The sequence below is a fragment of the Anser brachyrhynchus genome (genome assembly GCF_964034855.1).
Source record: "Anser brachyrhynchus genome assembly, chromosome: 16".
Classification (NCBI taxonomy): domain Eukaryota; kingdom Metazoa; phylum Chordata; class Aves; order Anseriformes; family Anatidae; genus Anser; species Anser brachyrhynchus.
The window spans coordinates 3,160,924-3,188,291 of NC_137734.1; the positions used below are offsets into that span (position 1 = coordinate 3,160,924).

Sequence of the window (27,368 nt, forward strand, 5' to 3'; positions counted from 1 at the left end):
GCATTGGTTTTATGGTACAGCTTGACCACCAGTTTGTGTATTGGTGGTGAAACATGCTAGCAGTAAGAGGCAGTGTAGTGCAGCTCGTTCCAAGCTTGCTTTCTGCTGGAGGTGCCTACAGCTGTTCAGGGTCTAACAGAATTTAACTACGGGCAAAGGTCGGAGGGCTGTTTCACTCAGAAATGAGTAGTTGTGTTATGTTTCTTAGGCAATCCAAATCTTCCCCTTTCTGAGGTGTATTTCTATTCAAACTGTATGCTGTTATAGGATTTCTTGAACTGGGCTTCAGAGGAGTGCTCCCTACCTTTGTCCCCGTCAAGTCTGAGGAAAATTGGTTGTTAGACCCTTCCTGATAATGTCTGCTCTCACTGTAGCAGATATGGAAGACCAAGAGGGTCCATTTGGTTCTTCGTGAAAGTAACCGAAGTTAAATTTCTGCATCCTTCCCAGGAAAGCACATAGCTCTCTGTAGCTAGGGCTGTGGGACTAATTCTTCTGATTACAAAACCTTGCTAGCTGAAAACATCAGATAATAATTAAAAAATATATATATCACTAACTGGTCAATAGTCAAATGCAGATTTGTGAGGAGAAAAAAGACTTTTGGGGAAGTAACTTTGGCTTTTCTAATCGGAACAACCTGGTTTCAGGAGTTGTTGCTTGGTGGTTTCCCTAGAAACCGTTGTTTGTTCTGTCACAATAAACGTCTTAGCGGTAGCCCACTGTAGCTCGGATCTCCTGCAAATGATGTTTCTGGTAAACCGAGGTGGAGCAAATCGTGCTTGCTGAGTGGAGGGTGTTTTTTGGCTTATCATATTACGATGAATTGTTCCTCTCAGTGCCAAAATGTGGAAAGGTGAAATACAACCTAAAGAAATGCTTGTTTTTAAAGTCCTGTGCAATTATAACTTCAATATATGGAGCCTTCACTTGTAATTTGTAAATTTTCTTGTGCGTTATGGGTATCTATGTATTGATGTTAGAAAAAATATTAAATGCCGGTTTTGGATATTGTGAACAGAATAGTTGGTGGGAATTAAATGGCCACAGTCTGAGCAATGGTTTTAATATTTAATTATTAAATGTTATTATAATATTAAATCTAGAGTTTAGCTAGGAAGTAAATGAGAAGATCTGATAGAAGATCTAATTAAACGCAAGATATGGGTTCTGTTACTTACTTTTTTTTTAAAAAAAAAAAGACTTTGTGAAAGTGGGATTTTTTTGAAGCTTAATCATGAAGTCCAACTCAAGAATCTTTGAAGGTGGTGTCTTTTTTTTTCAATTTATTGCAGAGCTTGTGAGTAAGATTTTCTACCTTTACAACCAAAATGCAACTCTTTCAAACTCTTCAGACAGTCTCTGAGAAGTGCTCTGTGAAGGATCAAAGGCAAATTTCTTCTAAAAAAAAAAAAAAGTCAACCTCTGCGCGTTTTTTAAAATTGCTTTTAAAAAGGCTTTAAAAATAAATGGCTTAAATTTTATACTTGATAATTCTTCAGAGGTGTCATTTCACAGACTTCCTTATAGATTGACAACTGGTCTTCGTAAACAGGAAGTTATAATGCTAAGTATTTAATATTGCATTTTCTTCTTTGTTTTAACAGCTCAAAAGGAAGAGAAGAGAAATGAAGATAAAGCAACAGAGTTTATAGGGGCATCAAAGAAAGCTGTTGCTTCAGCATCTATGGCGGAGAAGCACACGTCTTCCCTCGCTAAAAATTTTCCTACAAAGAAGTCCCCATCCTTCTCTAGCACATCACTAATTAAGCAGCCACTTAAACCTGCTGGGAGTTTCAAAGGTGCAATTCCCAAGAAACCATGGCCTTCAGCAGGCGGCGTTCCTTCAAAACATTCAGCTTTTTCACATGACTCGTCGGGTTCCAAAAAACAAGCTGCATCCAGTTTGGCTGGAGGACTGAAAAGGCCTTCGCCGTCTTCCATTTCTACTGCATCTGGAAGTAGTCAAGCGAAAACACAAGCTAGCCCTATCCAGTCCCAGCCCAACTCGCAGATTCGACAAAATATTCGTCGGTCCCTAAAAGAAATTTTATGGAAGAGGTGGGAATTCAAAGTACTTATTTTATATAGGAAGCTACAACTAGAAATAAAGGGTTAGGCTGCAGAGTTTTGTTTCTTTCTTGCTAAGTGATACTAAGGAATTTAATTTATGCTAGAAATTACTACAAGTATTTTTAGCATTACAGCTTTATTAAAAATAAAAAATCTGATGTCAAATAATTGGGCATGTGAAAAAGCCTTAAAAAAAAGTCACTGTCCCATTTGTAGTGAGAGAGAATTAAAACTGAAGAACTAAATCACAGCATAGAGACGTTTATAGTGCAGGTGACCTGAAGCTGATATCTGGCAATGGCAGTGTTTGGAGATGTAGAGGTTGTACGAAGCGTAGTGTAGGGAATATCACAGCGAAAGGCTGGAAGGGCTTGCTGAGGCAGAGGTTCCTTCTCCTCCCGAAGTTAACAACTGTACTACTTTAAAAAAAAAAAAACAAAAAACTGAAACATTGTCCCACAAATATTAAAGCTCTTGTCAGCTGTCAAGACTTAGGCCACTGTGCTCTGGTAGTGTCTCTGAAACAGAAATACTGTTCACAGTGGAGGGTCTAAGATTAAAACTTGAGTGTTTTAGCTCCCTCAGTAGCTCATGACAAAAAAAACTAGTTACAGTGTCATGAGCAGGAGTATTTGTAAGGGCTGACTTCAGTTCATTAAGGCTGTGTTCTGTGGTCTTCTGTAGACAGTAGCAAAAGGTTGCCATAGTTAATGTTTTGAGGTCCTGAGATAGACTTTGGCTTTGAAATGTGTTTTAAGGGAGTCCTCACTGAGTGAATACAGGCCTAGGTTAGCTCCTTCCTCTGAAAAGTTAGTTTTTATGAATGCTGCCTGAAGATTCGTGCCTAACATAAATGCGCATACCCTTTCTTGTTTTTAACAGAGTCAATGATAGTGATGATCTGGTCATGACAGAGAGTGAAGTAGGGAAAGTAGCACTCAATATTGAAAAGGAGATGTTTAATTTGTTTCAAGTTACGGACAACCGGTACAAGAGTAAATACCGTAGCATCATGTTCAATCTCAAGGACCCAAAAAATCAGGTTTGGAATTTATTTAAACAGTAAACATACTGAAATACAGTCTGTTTTTTTAATAATACATCCAAATCTATCCTCAATATGTAGAGTTTCAAGAGAGAGGCTTATGAATTATGCTATAAAAAATTGTTTTAAAGCCATTCAAATCTTAAATAATCCAGTTGGAATGGAAGTTCAGTTGGATCGCATGTATTTATTAAGATTGGCCTTTGTAGTGAAATATTTGTTTACTGAATGGCATTCTTAGAAAAAAAACAACTTTGTTTTTCTTCTGTGACGTTCTGTAGTTTATATGGGATACTACTTGTGTACATGATAATTTATCTTTTAAAGGAAAAAGAAGCTGGTGCAGATGGAAATAGTGACTAGAGAACACATTTTTTTTTAAATTTCTACTATAGATATGAAACAGGAGTGGCAGTTCATCTCTTGAAATTCCTGTTCAGTTGAATTGACAGTATATTTTATGGTAAAGAGGAAAATTCATGATTACTTCATCATTATTTTCTGCTTGCTGCACCTTCCTAAGCTTTCTTAAGATTAGCTGGCATTTTTAATAGGGAATTAAGAAACCTGAAAGGGTTTTGACAGTTCAACACTGCAAATCGTGTTAATTACCTGAGCAGATTCTATTCAGCATGGCAACAAAGTGTGTTTTGTTTTTAGGGACTTTTTCATCGTGTTCTTCGTGAGGAAATCTCACTGTCAAAACTAGTGAGAATGAAACCAGAAGAACTTTTATCTAAAGAACTGTCTGTATGGAAAGAGAAACCAACCAAAGCGGTAAGCAATACAATTTTCCAGTGTGTCCTTAGATACGAACTGGCAGTAACTTCACCAGCCTTTACCACCCATATTACATTAATATATTTTCTTCCTGATGAAATATGAATAACATCCAGTTTCAGTAGGCTTTTTCTCTTCCACTAGCCAATTGATAAGAAAATAAAAAATAAAATTATAAAATCAATACACAGACTTCTTACTAAAGTGTTTTTGTTTCTCTCAGATGTTAGAGTCAAGAAACAAATCACACGAGATCAAGAAAACAGCTGTAAAACGGGAACATGTGCCAGATGTAAATATGGAAGATTCTCCCCCAGTGTCTGATTCTGATGTAAGTATTATCTATTGCTTCAGCATGAAGGTGTCAAGGGAGATAAATGTTAACTGGGGCCTCAAATTTTGTATCAGAAATGCAGGTTGTTTCAACGAACTGTAAGAATATTACCTAGTAGGTGTGCTATGAGCATTTTCCTTTTGGTTTGAAGGAATGCAACAACGTAATATTGGGCATATATTGCATGCACTTCTAAAATATCAGATGATGTTTTTCAGACCTTTGTCTCAGCTTACAGCAAAATCTTAAAACAATTGTTTTCCCAAAAAAACCCTGTAATCAGTATTACAATTCTGTATTCTCAGGAAACATTTAATATGGTAGTATCTACTTCAGAATTGCATGAAATGAAATGAGGACTAGTAGTATTTGAGAACTCTGACATGATATTCTTAAACAAATGACAAAAGGGGAAGAATATTTCAAAATTCCATCTTTTTATAAGTGCTGCTCAGAGCAGTAGTTCTGCACAGTCTTTAATACCTTTTTAAAGAACTGAAATTAACGGTTTCAAAAGTATTTTTTTATGATTTAAATTAGCAATCAACCAGAATGTTTTCTGTGTTTGTTCACTTCTAGGAGCAGCAAGAGTCAACCCGAACTGTACAAAATGTGAATAGTGCTCCTTCTCTAGATGTTTTTAGCAGTATGTTGAAGGATACAACAAATCAACATCGAGCCCATCTTTTTGACCTGAACTGCAAAATCTGTACAGGTATCTACGGTGTTGACTTTGTGTGAAGTAAAAGAATTAAAAGCGTTGTTTGCTTACTTGTTTTTCTCTCAAACCTTGTCATTGTTAAGTAGTAATCAAAAACATTTTAAAATTAATTTGTAGGTCAGATTTCAGCATCTGAAGATGAAGTGCCACCGAAGAAGTCCAAGTTAGCGGCTTCTGTTAAAAAAGCAGAGTCAAAGTCTAAACCAGAAGTTCAGCCAAAATATGAAATCTCTGCACCATCATCATCAGCAGAGCCTGCCAAAGAGGCAGTACCTGAAAACACAGAAGAAACTGAAGTTGGATCTGCAGCAGAAGCAGTTTCCCAGTCAAGCTTAGAAAGAACTTACATTCCTACAACTCAAGGCCATAACAGCACAGATTCTTCATCTGAAGAACCTTCGACTTTTCCTGCCTCTTGCACTGGTGGAGTTGTCACAACTGTAACAGTTTCTGGTAGAGACCCTAGAACGGCAATGAGCAGCTCCTCTGGTACTACGACAACAGCCCTACGTTCTGGTACCGCATCTGATAAAGTTTCAACAGGGGAAACAAAGCAGGAAATGTCAAAACCAGTTATGACTGTCCCCAAATCAATATTAACAAAACCTTCATCCTCACCAGATCGAAGATACCTAGCTGTTCATCAGTCACCCAATATCAGGTGCGTATATTTAATAGTAAGCTAAGCCACTGAATCTTTAGTCTCGTTATGTTCAAAGTTTGTTTGTCCCCCTCTGCTTCTTACCCCACCCTGCCAATAATCAAAAGGCATGTTCAGCTTTGAATCCGATTACCTGAACGTTAAATTTTTAATTCATCATCTCCTTGTTTACCTTCTCTAGTTGGTAAAATTTTCTGGGCATCAGTATATATTGACAGCAAAAATTAGTCAATGTGTTTTAACAGATAAATAAAACTTACAAGGTATTTGACTTTAAATCTGCATGTACATTCAAATATAGTAAGTGTTTGTGAGAGTTGGTTTAAAGGTACTCCAGACTTTCATCCTGTATTGGATGAAAGTGGAAAACATTAACAAAGCATTTACTAGGGCTTCTGTTATTTACTTGTTTAAAATAAAGTAATTGATCAGTAGGAGGAGGGAAGAAAAGAAAAAGAAGGAAGCACTCTTACTGTGGTCTGTAACTTTTCTCTTTTGGATTTGTTTTGCAGTGTTGCAGAGCCCCGCTCACCTCAAGACAGCGATACTTCTCTCTTCCTCTCTCGCCTCAACACCATTTGGAAAGGATTTATTAATATGCAGAGTGTGGCCAAATTTGTCACTAAAGCATACCCTGTCTCCGGGTGCTTTGATTATCTTAGTGAGGTTAGCACTGACATGTTTATGCGTTTAGAATATATTGCAGTTCCTGTTGTTAGAAAGGCTGGGGTCACTGTGTATGTTGTTATATTGGAAACGTAACAGTGGAAAGTTGCATCCCTTTAGTAATAGGAACAGTAGCCCGAGGGGGGGGGAGAGGAAGCCTTTTAAAAATTCCTCACAAATTTACGAATAATTCTCATGTCTTTTAATATGGTTATATATATGTTAGTATCTAACATAGAATAATAGCTTTATTTCAAGATCAGTTTTTGAAGAAAAGTTTTAGAGCCAGTGTTTTAAAATAGATGCCTTGTTCTGCTCACAAGCAGATCGATCACTGATGTGATCTATTAGAAAAGTTTGGCCTTTTATTAAAAATATCATCCTTTTATTAACTTTAAAAGCAGTTGCATGATATTTTGGGAGGGTGTACATTCAACTAATTGGGTAGTATGACAGCTTGTGATGAAACAACTAAGCTGTTGTTTCATTTCTCTGAAGAAGTGCATTTGTTGTGACTGGAGGTTTCAGGCATGTGGTTTAGGTCTTTTATTAGGAGGGTTGGTGGCTCTCTTGTTGCTTTGGGTTTCACTGTCATCATGACAGGAAGCTAACTAGAATTCATATGGGTGCAAAAATTTCAGATAAATTGAAAGTGTGGATAAAACCTATACTACATATAACAGCTTCCCTGTAAAAGCAAAGCTAATAAATAAAATCAGCTGATAGGCATACAAAAGTATTTGACCTTCCACTGCTATTTTTGTCAGGCAGTGCCTTTTCTGCTTTGTGTGTACTGCCAGCCTTCCAGTAACATGCCATAATGAACGCCTTGCATTTTGGAAATAGCCTGTCTGAAATTAGGAATGTATATGTGCAAATTTACTAAAATATAATACTGCATTATCGCCTAAGCTACTGGGATGGGTCAATCTGCGCTGCTTCAAAACTGTAGTCTCTTTCCTTTTCTTATACTACCATGTAATACTTCTTGTTTAGGATTTACCAGACACGATTCATATTGGTGGGAGGATCTCACCGAAGACAGTCTGGGATTATGTTGGCAAACTCAAATCTTCACTTTCTAAGGTATTTACTTAAAAACCTTTGCAAAATCAGGAAGAAATATACAGCAGCTTTTGATAGTATTTCCTTTTTACTAATTTATATTGATGTAGATCATACCTAGAAAACTACTGACACCACTTATTCCTTTGAAATTTTTGATTTATTGAAGAAACAGGTTTGCCTGTTGAGCTGCTGATCATCTTTCCCCTGTGTAGTAGTTAAACATTCATACAACCTATTGTTTTTTCAATGATTGAATATAAGCAATCTATTTATTCAGTTACTGAAGATAGAAATTCAATTTTAAAAGACTAGGAAATTATTAGTAAGTGTATGTAATAAGTTTTACTATTAAAACCCCTTTAGAATTAGTAAAAATGAAGCACAGTATGCAAATATAATCATGAAACTAAGGATTTTCCATTTCTTTCATAATTATTTGAATATTCTGAACCTAAAGAGGTATAGCTTGATGTGAAATACATAAATAGTTGGTATGTCTGATGACAAAATTAATTCTGGTTTAATATTACTAATTGAATGACAGTATTTTCTTAAAGCTTGATTATTGCGTTGAAAAAAATAGTTGAGTATTTTTACCATTTTATTTGCTGATATGTTACAGGTTGAGTTTTTCCACTTTGCTTTTGTATTTCAGGAATTGTGTTTGATTCGTTTCCATCCTGCCACAGAAGAAGAAGAAGTTGCCTATATCTCTCTCTACTCCTATTTTAGCAGTCGTGGTCGTTTTGGTGTTGTAGCTAATAACAACAGACATGTCAAGGATCTCTACCTGATCCCACTGAGTTCTAAGGACCCAATTCCTTCCAAACTCTTGCCCTTTGAGGGACCAGGTAAGCACAAAATTTAGGGGAGGTTAACTGCTAGGTAAAATTACAAAACGAGTAAATCAGAGACCAATTGGTTTTGAATGTTTAATGTAAGCATAATTAAAAAATATAATTTTATAAAAACATTTTAAAAGTATGCATATAGGGAAAAATTGCAAAGTCAATCGTCTCAAGGTGACATGGTCTGAAACTCACATAGCCTTTCCAACAAGATAAATACCTGCTATTAGGAGGATTTGTTTACCCATAAAATGGAGTACATAGAACAGCCACTGTATTGAGACAGACAACCAAACATCAACAAAACAATAAACCAACCCTACTTTCAACAGCCCATAAATCCACCAAGTTTTAGGTCCCTACAAGCCATGTGCTGTTCCCTAAATCACGTAAGAGACTCTTATCCCTCGGAGCAGTCAAGAAATCTCTGAAGACAAAGGTAATGTTTATGGTTTCACTGCATTGTTGTTATCTCATGGTATGTATTATGCTGTGCGTGCAATATGTATGTACACGGGATCTGAAATATCCTGTGCTACCTGGATCAAGTTCCAGCCAAATCACTGACTTCAGAAAATCGGTTTGCCTGGGAGTAGGCAAATTCCTTTTGCGTAGGTGGCAGACAATAGATGGTATAGGTTGGTATATATTACAATCTTCTATTTTTAGTTAGAATTATCAACAGTAATGTATGGCTTGAATTTGCTCCGTCTTTGTGCGTTGAACATGGAAACAGAAGAAATGAGAATTAATTCAGACATGAAACACCTTTACATTACAAAATCTGAAGTCGTCTTCATCTGAGAATGGAGGAGGTGCATATGCTTAGTTTCCAAATAAGTATTTGGTTTTTTTCATATAGAGTAACAGGTTGAGGAGCTGAAGAGCTACAGGTTACAATGAAGGCAATACTTCATTGTTGTAAGGATGGTTTGCAAAATACTAAACAGTGCAAAATAATTACACATTAAAATATATTAGGAGCTGACCTTTCTGAGAAGCTGACTGTCCTCTACTCACCAAATACAAGTTCAGGACTAAACTCAGTAAAGCATTCTCAGAGCTGTCTGGCCAGGTTTTCACATGTTAATGGCATATGACTTAAAAAACAATAACAAAAAAACTCCACCACCAAGCAGTGTAATGCTAGGAAAATATTCTTTCCTGCATGAAATTCCAAAGGGCACTTGCTTTGTGTTCTTGGACAAGATTTTTCTCATACAGTGAGTCTGCCTTACCCATCCCTGAACAGTGCACAGTCTACGTCATTGTTTTCAGGCTACAGCTAAAAAGGCAGGACTGTTGCTACCTTAAGTCATCATGTAGTCTCTATAAGCTGAATGTGAGCACCTGATAGTCTTTAATTTACTCAATTCTTGAAAAGTAGGCAAAAACTGTTATTCCTGTTTCATAACCAAGAAACAAGAACACTTAAGTGTTAACACTTTTGGCACAGGGATGCAGACAAGGAGTCCTAGCCTGTGGGCTAGATTTTCCAGCCAGAATAAATGAAATACCTTCCTTTTTGGACAGTAACACATAAGAATTGAATTTGCCATTGAATTGGCTACGTCTGCAGTCTTTTGCTGTGCTTTTATATAACCTGCTTTAGAGAAGCATTTAAATGATCTTCGCCTACTTGCATTCTTGTGCAAACATAGGCTGTCCTTGTACATTTTCTTTTATTTTTCTGTTGTAGATTGCACTTCAAGTGAAACTTTTGTCTTAAATTGGAGGTCTGGCAAAAGTAGACAGACTTAGTGTAGAAATCAGGAATGTCAGGCTTGTTTTACAGAGTTTAAATAGGAAAAGTTCTCTCAAAACTGGAGGTAATTGCTCAGAACAAACATAGGTATAAACACTTGCAGGCATTGTCTGTGGAGGCAAATTTTATGAGTCAGATTTTCAAATTGAAATACAAAGTGGATTAAAGCAATAGATACAGATAGATAGGTAGATACATAGGTAGAGAGGCTGTACGATCTAAAAGATTAATGAAAGACCCACTTAGACTACACTCTTCTTGGAAACCTGTGAAAGCCTTTACCTCATGGCTGTGCTAAGTTGTGTTCATATTCTGAAAACCATGTCCAGAATATGGGGGAAAAAAATCAGGTAAGCTATTTTTGTGTGTGTGTGTTTGTATGTATTAGAACTGCAGCGTAAAAGACTTGTAATCCATACTTGTTACTGACATCTGATGGAATTTACTGTTTTTTATACTCAATAAAAATATTTTTTCGAAAGTGGTCATTGTCTCCTTAAATTTGTGTACCTTCAAATAGAGTTTAGCACGTACTCAAAAAGCATGACAGTGTAAGATGCTTTGATAAATACAACTGGGGGCGGGAGGAGGGAGAGGACAGTAAACCCGTCACTCCAGAAATCCTAGTTGGAAGATATTCCAGCTGTATCAACCAGCTCCATCAGGTGCATACGAATTATGAATTTCTCCTGTTTCTGATGGACTGGATTTGGAACACAACTGAGGACCTGTGATCTGCTGTAGTGCCTAGAAGATCTACAGAACTTTGGCATGGGTGATTTAAAAATAGAGGAACATGGAAGGATATTCACATTTATTCACTTAAAACCACCTCAGATATTTATTACCAGATATGTATCTGTGGGATGTTCTGCATTGTTTTTTTCCTCATAGTTTACTGTATGTGAATTTACTTGTCTGTTTCACATACACACAACACTATTTAGCACTTTCATCTGTAGATCTCGAAGCACTTTTTAAAAAAAATTTAAAAGTTTTTATAATCAGTCATAATTACCAATAGGAAGAATCACTTATTGAGGGATTTAGTGGCAGTGTTGGAAATGTAGCAGGTACCATACATACTTAAAATAGAAGAATTTTAATTTAAAAAAGTATATCAGCAGAGGGCATGCCACAGTATCTTTTCTATTAATTTAAACTTGGAAGTGTTTTTCTTTAAGTATGAAGGCACGAAATCTCTTCAAGCTATTTAGAGTACTCAGCCAATACCAGTATGAAAAGCAGCAGTAGTAGAACAACTGATTTTTGATGCCAGCCACTCCCATTCAGCAAACGTAGCTTAATGTGCGGCAGTGTTACAGTGGTGGGAGTGATCTCTATCACTGAATCAAGATACACAAGCCTGATGATAGCTTTCAATCACGCTTTCACAATTAACTGGGACATGCATTTAAATGGTGTATTGATAATGATTACAGAATCGCTTGTATTGGTCTCTGCAGTTAAAAATATGGCATAGGTATGGCATAGGTCCGTTCCCCAAGTTTTGCCATCAGCGTACAGAAATTAGGTATGTATCCTTAGTGGTACAGTTAACTTCCTAGCATCTGCAGATGATAGGGACAATATGTGGCCATTATATAGATAAATACAGCAAAATTGATTTCATGAAAAAAAAAACGTATTTAAGGAAAAAAAATATTAATCCCATACTAATATGTAGTATATCTTGTTTTAATAGATAATTACAGGATGTAACTTGATAAAACCATCATGTGGTCTTCAAATACAGAATGGATTTAAAAATATTTTGTAAATAATTTAGCACCGAAAGCTACTAATATAGCTTGCAGCACTTAAAATGCTTGCTTGTGAAAGATAGTTATTGAGCAATAGTTGGAGGCTGCAGCCAACATTTTCATTTCATTATTACCTAAAATTAGGCACTTAACCTATTTATGGATTTTGAAACCTATTTACGGATATGGAAATAGAATGGGACTGAGATTTGAAGTGCTGGTCTAGCTGTATATTTCCATCCAAAAGGAAGCACTTACTGTGTGATCACTTTGGATTGAATGAATGTAGAAACTGGGTTAGACATCTGTTGAAAATTACAGTATCAAAATGTAAAATTTTAATGGATTTCTTCTCTGACGAAACTAAACAGATTCAGTTATAATCATTGTTAATTTACCGTTGGAATTTATCTTGAATGTGTGTGGAAGTTTTACCCTGTTTTTATTAGTGATGATCTCTGTTTCTTACAGGGATTCAGAACTGATTTTTTTTTTATTATTATTATTTTTTTCTGTTAATATTAGATATACAGCCCAATGGATTTTTGAAACCTGCTCATTTCAGTTATTCAGCGTTTGAGATGCATGTTGTGACTAGTTGTATAAATCACAGGTCTCTGCATAAGAGTAGATAACCAATACGTTAATGACAGAAGAACAATAAATGCTTACTAGGAGTCTTTGGGTGAACACAGATTTGTGAGGTACTCTGCAGTGGTCGATGCTGACCAAATGTGGAGTCATTACTCACATGCTGATAAAGAAAAAACGTAAAGCAAAGTCACTCAGAGTGAATCATACCTAACTATTGAGCCTATTTAGACTGTATACAGTGAATAATTTTCTTCCCAAGTAAGTTGTCTTTTGAACTATGCCCCGATGTTATGTATTAATGTAACTTCATCTGGGGTAGTAAACTATCGTGATCAGAACTGCTAGGATTGCTTTTAGGCAGTGGGTTGAAATGAGTTTTTAATGGGGTGAATCAAGGATTTTTGTGATCCTTTCCAAATAATCTTAGATTCACTGAAGATAATTACCTGTTTAGTTCCTGTCCTGCCTCCTTTCATTGTACATCTTTTCATCCCTGCCCTCTCGCAAGGGCAATTTGTATATGCACTCAAATACAAGCAAATCTAATTTTTGGTTAATATAGCTAGTTCGTTTTCTTCACGCATTTATAAGTTCTGTGTTTATATGTATATTTCTAACCATGGAGGAAAGTGAAAATTGGCAACACAGAATACTGAAATACTATATCTGGAGGAAAAAACTTGGCACTGAGTTTTAAATGTACAAGTAGGAAATAGTATGTGCTACAAAATGAAAAATAAAAATTTATTTAAATCAGCATGTCCAGCATCTTCTCAGCTACAGAACTATGTAAAATTCAAATACTGAACTGTGAAATAATCTGTAGTCAACTGTAGAACTAGAATGCATTCAATCAAATTTCGTTATTATTTTTTCTCAAAATACTTAAAATGAGAGCCATTTCTGATAGGAAACCTCAAGTAAATTTTACATTGGCCTCAATTTTTTCTGTCTTTTTGCAAAGACTTTCTAGTGAGTAACCAGATTTTGCTGGTCTCTCCATTATGTGGCTAAAACAGACTCACTGTACTATTACCAGTGACAATCAGAAGAACACAGAATTTCAGAATTTATCAAGTTACTGCTTAATGAAATATTTATGCTTAATGAGACTTTGTTGAAGTAGTTGTCGTCTTACCTGGTTATAATGCTTGGGCTTTTCCTTGGCATCAGGTCAGCCAAGTTTTCATCTTGTACTTACGTAGGCTTCAACTGAACTTAGTTTAAGCTGTAAGAATGATAGTATCCTCTTGCTGAGAAAGCCTCACATTTAACTTAATAAATAGGCTTACCTCATTTAATTCGTTCTCAGTGTACATGAATATAATCTCAGCTATATGAATAAAGAGATCTGATGTGATTTTCTCATTAGATAGTAAATTTAGGAGTCCCCTTAAAACTTTGGATTCAGTTGTTTCAGCAAAGGTTCATATTTATGACTGTTAATGGCAAATAGAATTTATCTGCAGCTATGGGGTTTAGTTTTTTTTTTTTGAAAACAAGAAGTTTTCAGTGGCAATAATTAGTTATATAGTTATAAATTTAGTTATAATTTATAATTATATTTATATATATTATATATAATTTATAATTATAATAAATTTAGTTATAAAATGTTTCTTAATGAGCTGTTGGTTTTGTTTAGTAAGAAAACAAAGATATACATAAATTCATGTGTTACACTTCTTTGAAACTCTTACTTACAGGGTCATGAATAGTAGGGACAGTGTAGGTTTTAAGAGTCCTCATCATTTAACCACAGTAAATCTGTTACTTTGCCATTAGTTTTGTTTCCATATTGCTGGTTCCTAGTTGTATTCAAATAATAATGTGGCCCCCAAATGAGGATCTCAAGTCACTAAATCCAGAAGTTAAAATCCTCTCTTTATATGTTTTGTCTACGTTTGCCACCAACTGTATGTTAAAGGATTTATTCCCTGCTCTTTATTCTGGTTGTATTTGTCTTCCACAAGTGCCTGTGGGAAATGTGAATGTAAAAGGAAGGAATACAGTAATGTGAAACAGACCTTCGGATGTTTGCATTTTTCCTCTTTATGAGAAACTTTCTGGTCATTTTTGGAAACGCTTCTCCAAGGATTCGAGCCTGAAGCTTTCACAATGGTGCAATTCTGCTCACAATGTTTCTTACTTATAGAAGGGTCTGTGGCATCACACTCCATTCTACAGCAGCGTTAAAAGTCACCTTGATAGAATGGTGTAAATGTCAGTCTTTTAGCACAGATTACAATAGAAATGTAGTTATGAAGTCTAACAATGCTGTGTGCTTTCTTTGTAACAGAAAGTGAAGTGTTTGTTGTTGTTTGTTTTTTTAATAGCATTATTTTTTTCCTCTTTATTTCTGGTTCTTAAATTCCAACTTAGCCCTACAGAAAGTGAGATTGCTTGTCCAGGTTTTCTCACTTATCAATATCTCTATGTATATAACGTATTTGCAAAGTAATTTGAAAGGAAATATTTGACTGGAGGGGGAGTTGACAATAATAAGAAAGTAATAATACAAAAATAGGAAAACTTTCTTTAATTTTTGAACATTAGAGACATTTGCAAGGACACCTTTCAGTAATCATACCTCTTGCTGCAATATGAAAAAATATCAAAGAAAGAATTAAAACATTTTTAGTTACTGTATACAAGTGTATATAAATAGTAAATAAATATAGATATATATGCTTATGGGCTAATGAAACTGCCAATAGGTCATTGCATGAAATTTAGAAGAACTGTTACTGTTGTGACTTTCATAGCTGCCATTATATAAAATGATAAGTTTCTATTAAAGCTCAGATAAAAATAGTAGTTTTTCACATATACAATCTTTGTGTTCCCTTTCAGGTCTCGAGTCCTCACGTCCGAATTTAATTCTTGGATTGGTTATCTGTCAGAAAGGGAAGCGTCTTGCTACTAGCATGGATACAGACAAAATAGAGGAAAAGCGCAGCCGAATTCAAGTGCAAGAGGAAACAGAAACATCACTGTACTCTAAGGGGCCAGTAGCTTCGTCACAAGAAAAGAAAACTCCGAAATACACGTTGTATTCGGGAGATTCAGCTGTAAGTACAACACCACCTGGATCTCCTCCACCTCCACCCCCGCTTCCCGTTCCAGAAACCTCATCAGTTACACCTTCAGTATTAAAAATACTGTCCTCGATTAAAAGTGGAACCACAAATACTGTAACACCACCAGTTTCAGCTACTGCTTCTGCAAGTACTACTGCTACACATGCTTCATCCTCAAAAACTGCCACACCTCTTGAGCACATCCTCCAGACACTTTTTGGAAAAAAGAAGACTTTTGAACCTCTTGCTAAAGACTCTGAAACTGTCCAGTCTTCAAATCAGGAACCTCAAGCAGCTGTTGATGCAGGTGTTTCAGCTGTTCCTTTGCTGGATCCCATTGTACAACAGTTTGGACAGATGTCAAAAGACAAAGCTATAGAAGATGAGGAGGATGACAGGCCATATGATCCCGAAGAAGAATATGATCCAGAGAAAGCTTTTGAAATGCAGACCGGTGAAAGCGAAAAACTATATAGTGTGGAAAAGCCCAGTAACACAGCAGAACTAGAGGATGAGGCCTATGATCCGGAAGACGAAACTATCTTGGAAGAAGCAAAAGTTACTGTTGATGATTTACCTAACAAAATGTATACAGACACTAAAAACACTTCTATGGAAACATCTGCTTCATATGTGCCTGATTTATCTGCATCTTCATCCTTGGTAGAACAGCAAAAAATGTTAGAAGAATTAAACAAGCAAATAGAAGAGCAGAAACGACAACTAGAGGAGCAAGAAGAAGCCCTCAGACAACAAAGAGCAGCTGTTGGTGTTTCAATGGCTCATTTTTCAGTGTCTGATGCTTTAATGTCACCACCACCAAAATCTTCCCTAATAAAGACCGAATTGTTCCATCAGGACCAACAAGCTGCGCAAAAAGTAGATTTACCTTCATCTTCAAATCAGCAAGCACAAGTTTTAAACCAGAGCTGTGACACACGGCAGAATAGAGATCCTCGACAAGCTAGAAGAATGGCAACAGAAACTAACGACAGCACTGACTCTCGAATAAAGCCACAGGCAGCGCAGAATGAGATATCCACAAGAGAAATTTCTCAAGCGAGTTTTCCAAATGCTTTGCAGACTTCACTTGGTAAGGAAGATAAAACTTTAATTTCTGCTACTCAGCTTAGTTACAGTGGTGATAATTGGGTTTCAAGTGAAAAGGCTTCTACAGTGTTGCAGAAAGAGGCACCTAGTAGCAAATTTGAAAACACTGCTCAAGTTAATTTGGAAAACGTGAGTCAAACAGTTTCTGGAGAACCTCCTACATCCAAACCTTTACGTAAAGTGCTGCTTCCGACACCTCCAAGTACATCTTTTCAGCCTAATTTCTCCACATCTAACGACAGTCAGTCTTTGCAAGATATGCATAAAGTATCCTGGTCAAACGAGGCAAATACAATGTTTCCTTCTCAGGAAAAGGCAGCTGGTCACTTTGAACCAGACAGGGGTCTTTCTTCGGTGCAATATGAAGATCAAAGAAACCCTCAGTCTCATCAATTTGTAGAACAACCTGAATCTCCATCAGTTCAGAGTGAGGGTGGACCTCTCCCACAGCACTTTGAGGAAAACCGAGCTGGAGGTCCATTTTCTTTGTCTGGGCAGAAAGGAGGACCTCCAACACTGATGCTCAATGCACCTGGAGGACCTCATGGACCTAATTTTAGAGGACCAGCGCCACAGTTCCCAGAAGAGCATGGTTCTCCGAATAATGATGGACAAAGAGGACCTGCCCCTGGAAGATTTGGAGGTCAGAAGGGTCCCATTCCTTCCTTATTTTCTACACAGCATGGACCACCATCTCTGTTTGGTGATAATAGGGGCCCTGCTCCGTCTTATCACGGTGTTCCGAGAGGAATGTCACCATCTCAGTTTGAAGATCGCAGGGAACCTCACATGGAACAACGGGAATTCTCAGATTCCCAATATAATGAGATGATCAGGCCTCCCGGACAGTTTGAAGGACCTGATCAACCTCAGTTTATGGGAAACAGAGGACCTTCGCCTTTTCCTTTTGGAGGTCAAAGACGACCTGCACCAGCTCAGTTTAAAGGACAGAGAGGAGGTCCGCAGTTTGGAGGGCCTAGAGGTCCAGCCCCTAGTCATTTTGGGGGACCAAGAGGGCCTCACCCAAATCAATTTGAAGGGCAAAGAGGTCCAGCTCCAAATCATATACCCGGCCCACGAGGACTTTTGCCACAGCCATTTGAAGAACGGAGAGGAGGGAGTCCACCACCCAGGTTTGCCAACCAGAGAGGTCCAGCACCACTTCAGTTTGGAGGACCAAGAGGTGCCACACCTGCAATGTTTCCAGAACAAAATGAACCTCCCCCTTCCAGATTTCATTTCCAAGGTCAGTCACCACAAAATATGAAGCCACCCCCAAGACCACTCCTGGACCTTCCAAGTCATCCACCAGCCCACAGAAAGGAGATGTGGGAGGAAGCTGGGCCGTCTGCGCCTCTTTCTGGTATTTCTGGACAAGGGCCTGAGTCAGAAGGACAGTGGTCAGGATCTGACTTCCGAGAAGGCAAAAATCTTGAATTTAGAGGCCAGACATTTGAAGGGAGACAGAGAGAGAGATATGAAGGAGGAAATAAAGACAAGGCTTTAGATCAGCCAGAGCCTCAGCAAGCAGATAATCGACAAAGTAGACCCTTTGAGGAAAGACGAAGGGATCGAGAACATGGCAGACCTTGGGAAAGAGACCGTGGCAGAAACTGGAACAGAGACAGGGACTGGGAGAGACACAGAGACAAAGAATGGGATAAAAACAGAGACAGAAACCAAAACAAAGAGAGAGAGAAAGACTCAGAGCGAGGTAAAGACTGGGAAAGAAACAGAGACCGAGAGAGAGCAAGAACCAGAGAGAGAGAATCCTACAGGAGACGTGACAGAGAACGATCAAGAAGCAGAGACAGAGATCGTGACAGAGACCGAGACCGGGATCGAAGCAGGGAAAAAGAAAGAGATCGAGACAGAGATCGAGATCGTGAAAGAGGGAAAGATCGGAAAGATCGGAGTAAAAGTAGGGAGATCGGTAAAGAGATGAAGGCAGAAACACCTAAAGAAAGTCAGAAACCAACAGAAGCAGAAGCTTCATCTTCCACTAATCAGTCATAGAACTATAATTGCTATTATATTTCCCATAAATAATATACAACACTGCAAGGACTGAGTCAGTGTCTTCTGTATATACTGTATATTCTCACCTTTACAAAAATGCTGTTGTAAATCTAGCCTTACAAAATGTACTGACAAATTAGCAATTTTTGAACAACTGTGAATGAAAATATTCAAATAGGTAAAAGGCAAGAACATACCGGACTTTCACTTGCTGCATTTTGTGCATAATGTTTTTCTTATAAAACTTCACAGCGTTACCTGTTCTGAAATTTTGTTTTTTCTACTTGCATCTTTATCTTAAAATTTCCATTTACAGTACAGAAATGGAAAAAGTCTAAGAAGAGCATATTGCTTTTTAAAATTATAAAGTTATGTTTTCCAGTAACTTGAATTGTAATTTTATAAGAGAATTTAATCAAGACCTTAGGAGCCATACCTTTACATCTCATGTATGTGATATTTTGGTGTCAAAATTGTTCCTACAGCACACGCTTTAAAAAAGGAGTCAGATATTGCTGTCTTGTTTATTTTACAATGGAAGGGTCATGCGTATTCCGGAAAAGGCTGCAGAAGAACAGTGTTATTAATTATTGGATGGAGGATTTGAAAATGGAATGTTATAAGCTTAAAGTGCACTATCTTCCTTTTTATATACAGTTATTTTGTGTTTTGAAATCCATCTGTTAAGTGTACAAAAAAGAAACAAGCCGTACTTAGTTTTTCATGAGTATGAGGGGTTTTTAATTGCACATTTTTACAAACCTGCAATTAAAGAGTATATAAAAGTAGCACCTTTATAACCAGCAAAAAAATTTAAAAAATCAGACATTTATTGGCAAAGAGCTAAGACTACGAATTAATTGGTATACCAAAGGAAAGAAAAATAAGTTTATTAAATATAGGCCATTAAATCTATTTATTTGATTGAAATGAATTACATGGAGCATTTCTTGGGTTTTGTTTTGGCAGAACTTCACTGGAGATTTAAGAAATGTCTCAATTTTCCTGTACTTTCCACTCTAAAAGTGTTTTGCTCCTGAACAAAAAAAAAGTGTTGTCAGACCCTGCTTATGGTGGTAGTTCATATAAGACTGTCCACTGAAAAAGGTATAAAACTGCATTAAGCTTGAAAAGAAGATAGGTAATACTTAATGTTGTGATTCAAGAGGGAAATTTTTCACTGTGAAATACATTACACTGCTACTTCTCCTGTATTCTTCAAGTATGTAACTCTAAAGAATGAAATAAAGAAGACCCTGCTGTTTTACATTTTGACCATGTAAATTAACAGTTGCATAAGTATTTTGATATTTTTATAAAATAGTTTTGCAAATGTAAAATTAGATTCCTATAAACATTTGCATCTTGAAGTCTACATTACAAGTAGCATGTATGTCATGTATCTCACTACAGATTTTACAGTTCACATTGGTGCATCTTACAGGTCCTTATACATCAAGGATTTGCTGGTTGAAATGATCGTCTGTATTCTGAACCTGTAGACAAAATGTTAAAATGCAAAGAGGCGGTATTAAATGCAAACATCTACTATGGTGTAAGATTTTTCTTAATGAGATGTTTCTAATTTAAAGACATACATAAAAGTATGCAAAAAGCAAGTGTGTTTGTTTAGGTTTACTTGATAGAAATTTCTGTAAATTGTATTTTATATGACAAAATATATCACTGTACATTAAAATATGGGACTTCACAGGTTTTTGTTACTATAAGTAGAATAAACATCTACAGTGAAATGTCCATTTCTTAAACCTGAACGTGTATATTATTTTCTGACTAGCTACTTCTCAACATGCCACCACAAGAGGCTGATGGCACACAAGTTTCATTTCCATCTGTTTAACAAAAGGTATTTTTCAGGACGGCACCACTACCAACTGATATTTACTTGTAGGTGTTCTGAAAAACATGTGAAAGTCTGTTCTTGTGATTTTTCTCTCTGTTCTAACACATGCCCTAATTTATTCTGAAGATTTTGTTACTTGAATTACTTTCAGATTTTACACCAAAAAGATCTGGAGAAAAGAATAATGAAGTAATTCAGTTTGTCTTTGAACTATGGAAATACTAGATTCCCAGACCTTTCGTTGTTGCGAAATAGATGCGTGGAAGTTTTCTTTTTTCCTTATAGGAAACACTCCTTTATCACAGGTCTGTTTGGAGAATCTGTTCACAATTAAGAAACAGTAAAGGCACCTCGCTTATTTTCATTGCATGATGTGGTAATACCACTTTACAAATCCAGAAGACCGGAAGGGGGCTTTTGAGTCAGTTTCTGCCAAAGAAGTTTTTACACACAGGTGAATTACGAAGGCGTTTACAATTTAGGAATGAGCAGCTATGTATGCTTCAACCTCCACTGTACCTGCGTGTAGCAGTCTCCTGCCTCCAGTGCTGCGGAGAAGTGCTCCTCCGGGCAAAAAATGGCAGAGAGGGAGGAGAGAGCATCCTGCAACAATGAAACAAAACACAGGTGTTAATTTCAAAACATCATGGCTTTTTTTCCTCCCACGCTCTCCCCTCCCGATGGCTGGTGCGAGGGTGGGCGGCTGAAGCGGCCCCGGGGCCGCGTGTGTAGCCCCGGCTGGGGCCGCTGAGCCTCCGCTACAGCTTTGGGGTTTTTATTTTTACTTTATTTTTACTTTAGTTTTAGGTACCGGGAGCGGCTGAGGCCACACAGCCTCCGAAATTAGCGAGCCTCGTTGGGCTCAGCAGCTGAGCTCAGCCGCCTGCTCTGCGGCTGTGGTTCTCTCAGTGAGGACTTTGACGCTCTCGGACCCGTGTTAGGGGATACGTTCCTGCCGTGTTCGCATCGAATGCGGAGGCCCGGCGCGGAAAAACAAACTTAAAACCTTCGCAGCCTTTCCTCCCCTCTGCACTCCCCTGCCTTCCCCACGGCGTTCCCTCACGGAGCGCGCTCTCCGCGCCCACCCCGCCGGTTTCTCCACAGCCTAAACCGAGACAAAACGCAAAGCCCCCGAGGCCGGGACCGGAAAGGAAGGGCTCAGCACCCGTCCCTGCGGGACTCCGAGCCCGGGGGTGCCCCGCAGGACGGCGAGGGGCCGAGCCGCCGCCTCAGGGCGTTCGGCGGCGCCGCCTCAAGGCGCAGGCGCCGGGCGGGCGGCGGTTGGGGGCGGTTGGCGGCGGCTCCGCGGGCGGCCGGGCGGGGTTGGCGCTGCCCGGGGGGAGCCTTCGCTCCCCTGAGCGTTAGGGCGGGCTGAGGGGGCGGTGGGGACGTTGCTCGACCGAACCCAGGGCACCCCGTGCCCCTCAGCCCCTCTCCGTCCCTCCACCGAGGGGCTCCCCCCGGCTCCCGGTAGCAGGAGCCCGTCCCTCGGCGTCCCCCGGGGTCCTGGAGCGGGGGCTGCTGTGAGGGGGCCGCGGGCGAGCAGGCGGCCCGGAGCCCCCCTGCCGAAGCCGGGTGCTGGCAGGTGAAATCCCTCTCCCGTGAGCAGCGGTGTCTGGAGCTGGGGGTGCTCGGAGCTGGAGCCGCTGCCTTGAGTCCTCGTGGTACTGGAGTTACAGAATCTGTATTACGTTTATGCATTGCTGTTATTGCCTTTTTTTTTTTTTTTTTTTTTTTTTACGGCTGTTACTGATAATTTTTACAGGTGTTACGGTTTAGTGTTTGAAAGAGACGTTGGTAACTTTAGATTAGGTGCGCTGTAGTCATGTCAGGATCAGGATCGGCCCCAGAGGAGCCTCAGACCTCCACTCCTCCCAGCACAGCCAGTGTTCCCGAGCCCGCTCCGGCTGCTGGCGGACCTGGAGGCCCAAGTGACGTTTCCTTTGGTGAGCAAAACCTTAGCTTCGCCACCACAGACCTCAGCCTGGTGGAGATGACGGAAATAGAGTACACCCAGCTCCAGCACATACTTTGCTCACACGTGGAGGCACAAGCTGCTGAAGGTGAAGTAGAAGCTAGGGTCAGTTCTGCTTTCTTAGCTGGCAGCTCCGCAGAGGCCCCTCTGCACCAGGCCTCAGTGAACGCCAGTCAGGACGGGTGTTCCTCAAACAGCTCTGGGAGCCAGTTGGTTTTCCCGGTTATCTGCCAGTCAGCATTACCTCCCGACAGCAATTTGCCAAGTTCATACCCGTGTGTGGGCCACATTGACTTCCAGGAGCTCAGACTGATGTTACTTAGTGAGTCCAACCCCCCTGCGAACCAAGCAGATAAAACGCCCAAGGGTAGCTCTGTAGAAGTCCCAGGACACAGTTTAGTAAAGGTTAAACATGGTGACAGTTCTGTTGGGACGAATAAAGAAAACATTCCTGTCGAAAATTCGGCACTGGCATCAGAGTCTAGATCTAAATCTGCAGTCAGAGTTCGATTGGAAGACAGATTCAACAGCATCCAGACAGAAAACCCCAGATGTCAAGAACCCCAAGAATCTGGAGTAACTCTTAACAAGTGTGTTGTAATTAATTTTAGTTTATGTTATTAAGATACATATTTTCATAGAGTTCAAAACTGTTTTTCTAACTAAAACCTATGATCAGTGCTTCTTTAATACACGAGCTGATGAGTTCGGCTTTCTTAAACAGTGCCAGTCGCACATGGCTGCAACTCCGCTGACCTCTGACTACTTCCTTCCCTATATTGCATAAATGGCACAGAATGTGGTTACAAAACTAGTTAATTTACAACTTTATTCTTGATAACAACATGTAACATAGAGGTGAGAGAAGACCATTACCTGCTTTAACTTACAACTTGTTGAAAGCAAGGTAGCTTTTGATCCTAATAAAACACGAGGAGCAGTTGGTTGTTATAATTAATGATATAACTTGGAGGCCTGACCGTGAGGAAAAACTTCCAGCAATAATACTGCACTGTAACTGTATTAGCGTGCTGATAAAGCATTTTATTGAGCCATAAAGCAGAATAAAATACCTTGCACAGAATAAAATGCCTTGTCAGTTGATTTTTTGTTGCTGAGGTAGGAGATACAACAGCAGTAATGATTTCTTTTTACAATAAATGAAAGTGGTTTCTTGGTGATAGTTGCTAGACTATGTGTAGCTATAATTTTTTTCTGTGTTCCTTGTTTTTCAAGTACTCAGTCTTGTATGTGTGGTTTTTTTCTTTTTTTTCTTTTTAAGTTTAGTAACATTGATTCGACAGCCATCGGAACTGATAGGTGTTCATCAGCATCAAAACAAGTGTGCTACATTGGTGAAAAATGAGACTGTACCTACCACACCTTCTTCACAGTTCACATATCCGTTGTTTACTATGAACACGTGTTCTGCTTCTGGGAGTGCTAATCCTTCACAAGCGCAGGTAGGTAGATAATATATTCTGTACTAGTTGTACTCTGCTGATTTCCAATGCTAATGTTAATCTTCTGAGTGTCATAGAATTCTAAAGTCCTGTGTTAAACTGTGACTTGATTTCAATAGGCATGAGTAGTATGGTGTATAATTTAATTAATTTATTAATGTGTTAATCTTTAATGCTATCTAAAGTAATTCAAGCCATTGTGTGGTAGTGTCATTTGTAAGTGTGCATCAGATAATCAGTAGGCCATTAGATTTCTTAAGAGAAAGATTTTATTTTAGTATATTGGCTTCATTTATTCAAGAGGAGAAGATGTTGTTTAACAAGTACAATTTTCTGTTTTTTTTTAAATCAAAACAAATTAGAAAAATACTTCCCCCCCCCACCCACCCACCCAAACTCACAGTGACCTCTGAAGCAAGAATGATAGCATGGCATTCAGGAAATGTCAGAGTTGTATTTAAAAAAAAAAAAATCACGTCTGCTAAAATCCCATGGTTGTGCTCTGCAGAAGTAATTGAGATTTATTCTCATACAACATTGAATCAGGAAGCAAAAACTCAAGCAATTCACATGAAGATATCAAAATTGTCTCCTTTTTATGTATATAATCCTCTAAGTATTTCACTTCCGGTTTTTACAGACCTCTGGAACATCTTGCACTATCTTGGAAGCTGCCAAACATCAAGACCTTGGGATACCCAGAACGTTTTCTTTCTGTTGTCATCAGGAAATTGAATCCACAAAGCAGACAGTAGGTGCTATGAATAAAGCTTTGCCTGAGGAAGTTTGGATTAAATTTGGAGGTAAACCATTTATTTTCTTTTTACTTAGCTTTCTCTGTCCTCCAAATCTATATTTTTTTCTGAATTTGTATATTTTCCACAATTAATACGATCGTAGTGGTTCACATGTGGTGTGGTCTTTGAGATGTACTATAGGCAATATGGAACTAGATTTCTCCCCACCCAAAAAAGTTCAACACCTGTAATTTTAGCTATACTTCCAAAATTGTTTAGCACTCCTAGCTTGAAATGAGAAAACCTGAGGCTCTAAAGTACCTTTGAAAGGCTGGGCCTAGAGTAAGTAATTGGATTCTTTCCACATTTTTGGCCCCAAAGTTGATATAGCAGATCTATAACTGAAGAACAGTTAAATGACTTCCTCAGGTGCTAATCAAAGGCAGGCATGATCTCAGGGGGTTGTCTGAGAAAACAGAAGCTAGGTGGATTTTGAAACAGCAAGCAGTGCCTTGGGCGTAGGACACGTGTTACCGTAAGAGGCAGTCTAGGTTAGCCATAAAGGTTCAGAGATTATTCCACATAAAACAACAAATAAATTTTCAATGATCGATATTTTCCGTGATCAATAGGAGGGTTTTCAATGGGTTCTTTTCCTCTTTGTTTTGCAAAGAAGACACGTTATGCAAGCAAGCAATAAGCAAAAGAAGTTGCAGCCGAGTAAGCCCATTGGAAGCAAACGTAGATCGCAAACCTCTTAGTGACATTCAAAATACGTGCGATAGCCAGAGCACTGCGCCTGCCCAGGGTTCTTGGCAGTCAGCACAGTCCAATGCAGGTGTGCAGGTGCAGAGTGGTACACAGGAAGGAGTTGCTCAGCGAAGAGAAAGACATAACCGCATGGAGAGAGACAGAAGGTAATTTCTGTGAGGAGCTGCGGTACAAAGTTTCTGAAGCCTAAAATACTGATACTGTAACACTCCCCTCTTTATCCAGAGCGAGAGGTAAATCTGACATTTTGTTTTACTCACAAGAAAAAGCAATGCAAGTGGTCAGGGTTTGGCGTCAGAGGAAAAAAATGTATGTTTAATTGTGGGCTGCTTTGTTGTTTTTTTTGCTCTATAAACAAAAAGGGTATTTTAAAACATTTAACCAGCTCTAGAAAGATAAGGAAACTAACATGCATATAACATGACTAATTTACAAATATAAAGCTTGCAGTGAACAAAAGATAACTAGATTAAAATAGAACAAAAAGCAGTCCCCACAGTTCATGGCTTGTAGCAGATGCGAGTAGTCTTCCTTCTTTATTTTTTATTTTTTTCCTTCTCTCCCATCTGGATGATAACCTTTTGTATTTGTCTTTAGGCGCAGAATCCGGATTTGTTGTGATGAACTGAATCTGCTGGTTCCCTTCTGTACTGCTGATACCGATAAAGCAACAACATTACAATGGACAACGGCATTTCTGAAGTACATTCAGGAAAAGCACGGCGATTCGCTGAAACAGGTTCAAATCTAATTTCATTTTTGATACGGATAGAACTGAGAAGCATTTTAAAGTTACTGTAATGTAGCTCGTAGTACATGGGGATGCTTCTGCTGGATGCTATTTGTGAAGGATCACTGTATCATTGACCTCTTGTTTGTTTGTTTGTTTGTTTTTGACCAGCTGCCCTCAGAACAGTTTTAGTTCAGTCGTGTCAGTTGTGTGGTATCAAAGGCTGCCCTCAGGGTTTTCAAATTTGATTGTTTTTTTAGCTAGTACCACGCTCAGGAATTGTGCTGTCTGGACGTTGTACAATTAGCGCCTTCAGTCCTTTCTTTTTTTCTCCCCTCCCTTTTTCTCTGTTCCCCAGTTGTTCACAGAGCTGTCTTCTAGCTAGCTGGCATGAACTGGTAGGTGCGTGGTGGGGTTCAGGAGCTGAATACCCATGGTATCTCAAAATGGATGAGAGTAGGAAAGGGTTATATGCCCTACAAGCTTTCATGTTCCTACTGCAGTACTTACAGCCCAAAGTAATCCTGCCTCTGCCAAGTATCTTAAGAGAGTGGCTGGAGTGTGCATAGGAAAACCTTCTTGTCAAGAGCCCCTCAGCAAAAAAGGTGTATTTGGGTCTTTTCAAGACACTAGTGAAACGAAAACATGCGTCTCAAGTAAATACTTATGTTAAGCATAATTGTTTTTTATTATTTTGATTTTTAGGAATTTGAGACTGTGTTCTGTGGTAAAACAGGCAGGAGACTAAAAATAGCAAGTTCAGACTCATTTGTAACGTGTCCACTGCAGGAAAACACGCATGGCTATGGAGACCAAGTAGCTTGAACTGACTGCCTTGAACTGTATGGAAAGCGTGGATAAATAAGTGACCCCTTTTTTTTTTTTCCTGTTTACGTGCTGGGATTCATCTGATTGTGATGAATTTGATATGCTCCAGGAGTGACTTAAAAATATAACTTGTAAAAATGCATAAATAGAGCTTAACAGAAAACAGTCTTCATTCAAAATGGAAATGAAATTTGACTGCCAGCAATATAAATCAGTGTTCTGTTAAAGGGGCTTTGGGACTAGAGGCAATAAGAAATTGTCGTGACGCCTTACTTTTCTCTTTTTGCTCACTTTCTGTTTGTGGTTGTGTTCTTTTTCCTTTTTTTTTTTTAAGGTGATACAGTACAGTTAGGAATTGTTGTAGAACATTAACCTATCCTGTTATTTTAATGACTAGATGCAAATGTATTCTTTAAATGTAAAAAGGAATTAAAGGTACCATATTATAATGCCCTTTTTTTCTGATTAGAAGT

General features: G+C 38.5%; 2 protein-coding genes across 4 annotated transcripts in view; both read left to right on the forward strand.

Moving 5' to 3' along the window:
- The window catches only part of DIDO1 (death inducer-obliterator 1), a 58,005-nt gene extending 37,720 nt beyond the window's left edge, over positions 1-20,285 (forward strand). For 2 of the 3 annotated variants that reach the window (XM_080558019.1, XM_080558018.1), the window contains exons 12-21: positions 1,608-2,061; positions 2,956-3,115; positions 3,779-3,895; positions 4,122-4,229; positions 4,812-4,947; positions 5,071-5,614; positions 6,127-6,280; positions 7,277-7,366; positions 8,004-8,199; positions 15,172-20,285. In XM_080558019.1, coding sequence (XP_080414145.1) covers positions 1,608-2,061; positions 2,956-3,115; positions 3,779-3,895; positions 4,122-4,229; positions 4,812-4,947; positions 5,071-5,614; positions 6,127-6,280; positions 7,277-7,366; positions 8,004-8,199; positions 15,172-18,524 — 5,312 coding nt within the window. In that variant the 3' untranslated portion in view covers positions 18,525-20,285. Of the gene's footprint in view, positions 1-1,607; positions 2,062-2,955; positions 3,116-3,778; positions 3,896-4,121; positions 4,230-4,811; positions 4,948-5,070; positions 5,615-6,126; positions 6,281-7,276; positions 7,367-8,003; positions 10,443-15,171 lie in introns of those variants that run through there. The other variant, XM_080558020.1, reaches the window with a different exon arrangement.
- A 1,931-nt stretch (positions 20,286-22,216) lies between these two features.
- On the forward strand, positions 22,217-26,889 carry TCFL5 (transcription factor like 5; the record flags this gene model as incomplete). Its single annotated transcript, XM_080558025.1, is given in 7 exon segments — positions 22,217-22,956; positions 23,649-23,829; positions 24,470-24,632; positions 25,243-25,483; positions 25,935-26,076; positions 26,773-26,862; positions 26,864-26,889. Coding segments are annotated over 7 exon segments (1,581 nt in total). The 3' UTR covers positions 26,888-26,889.
- Positions 26,890-27,368: the final 479 nt, after the last annotated feature.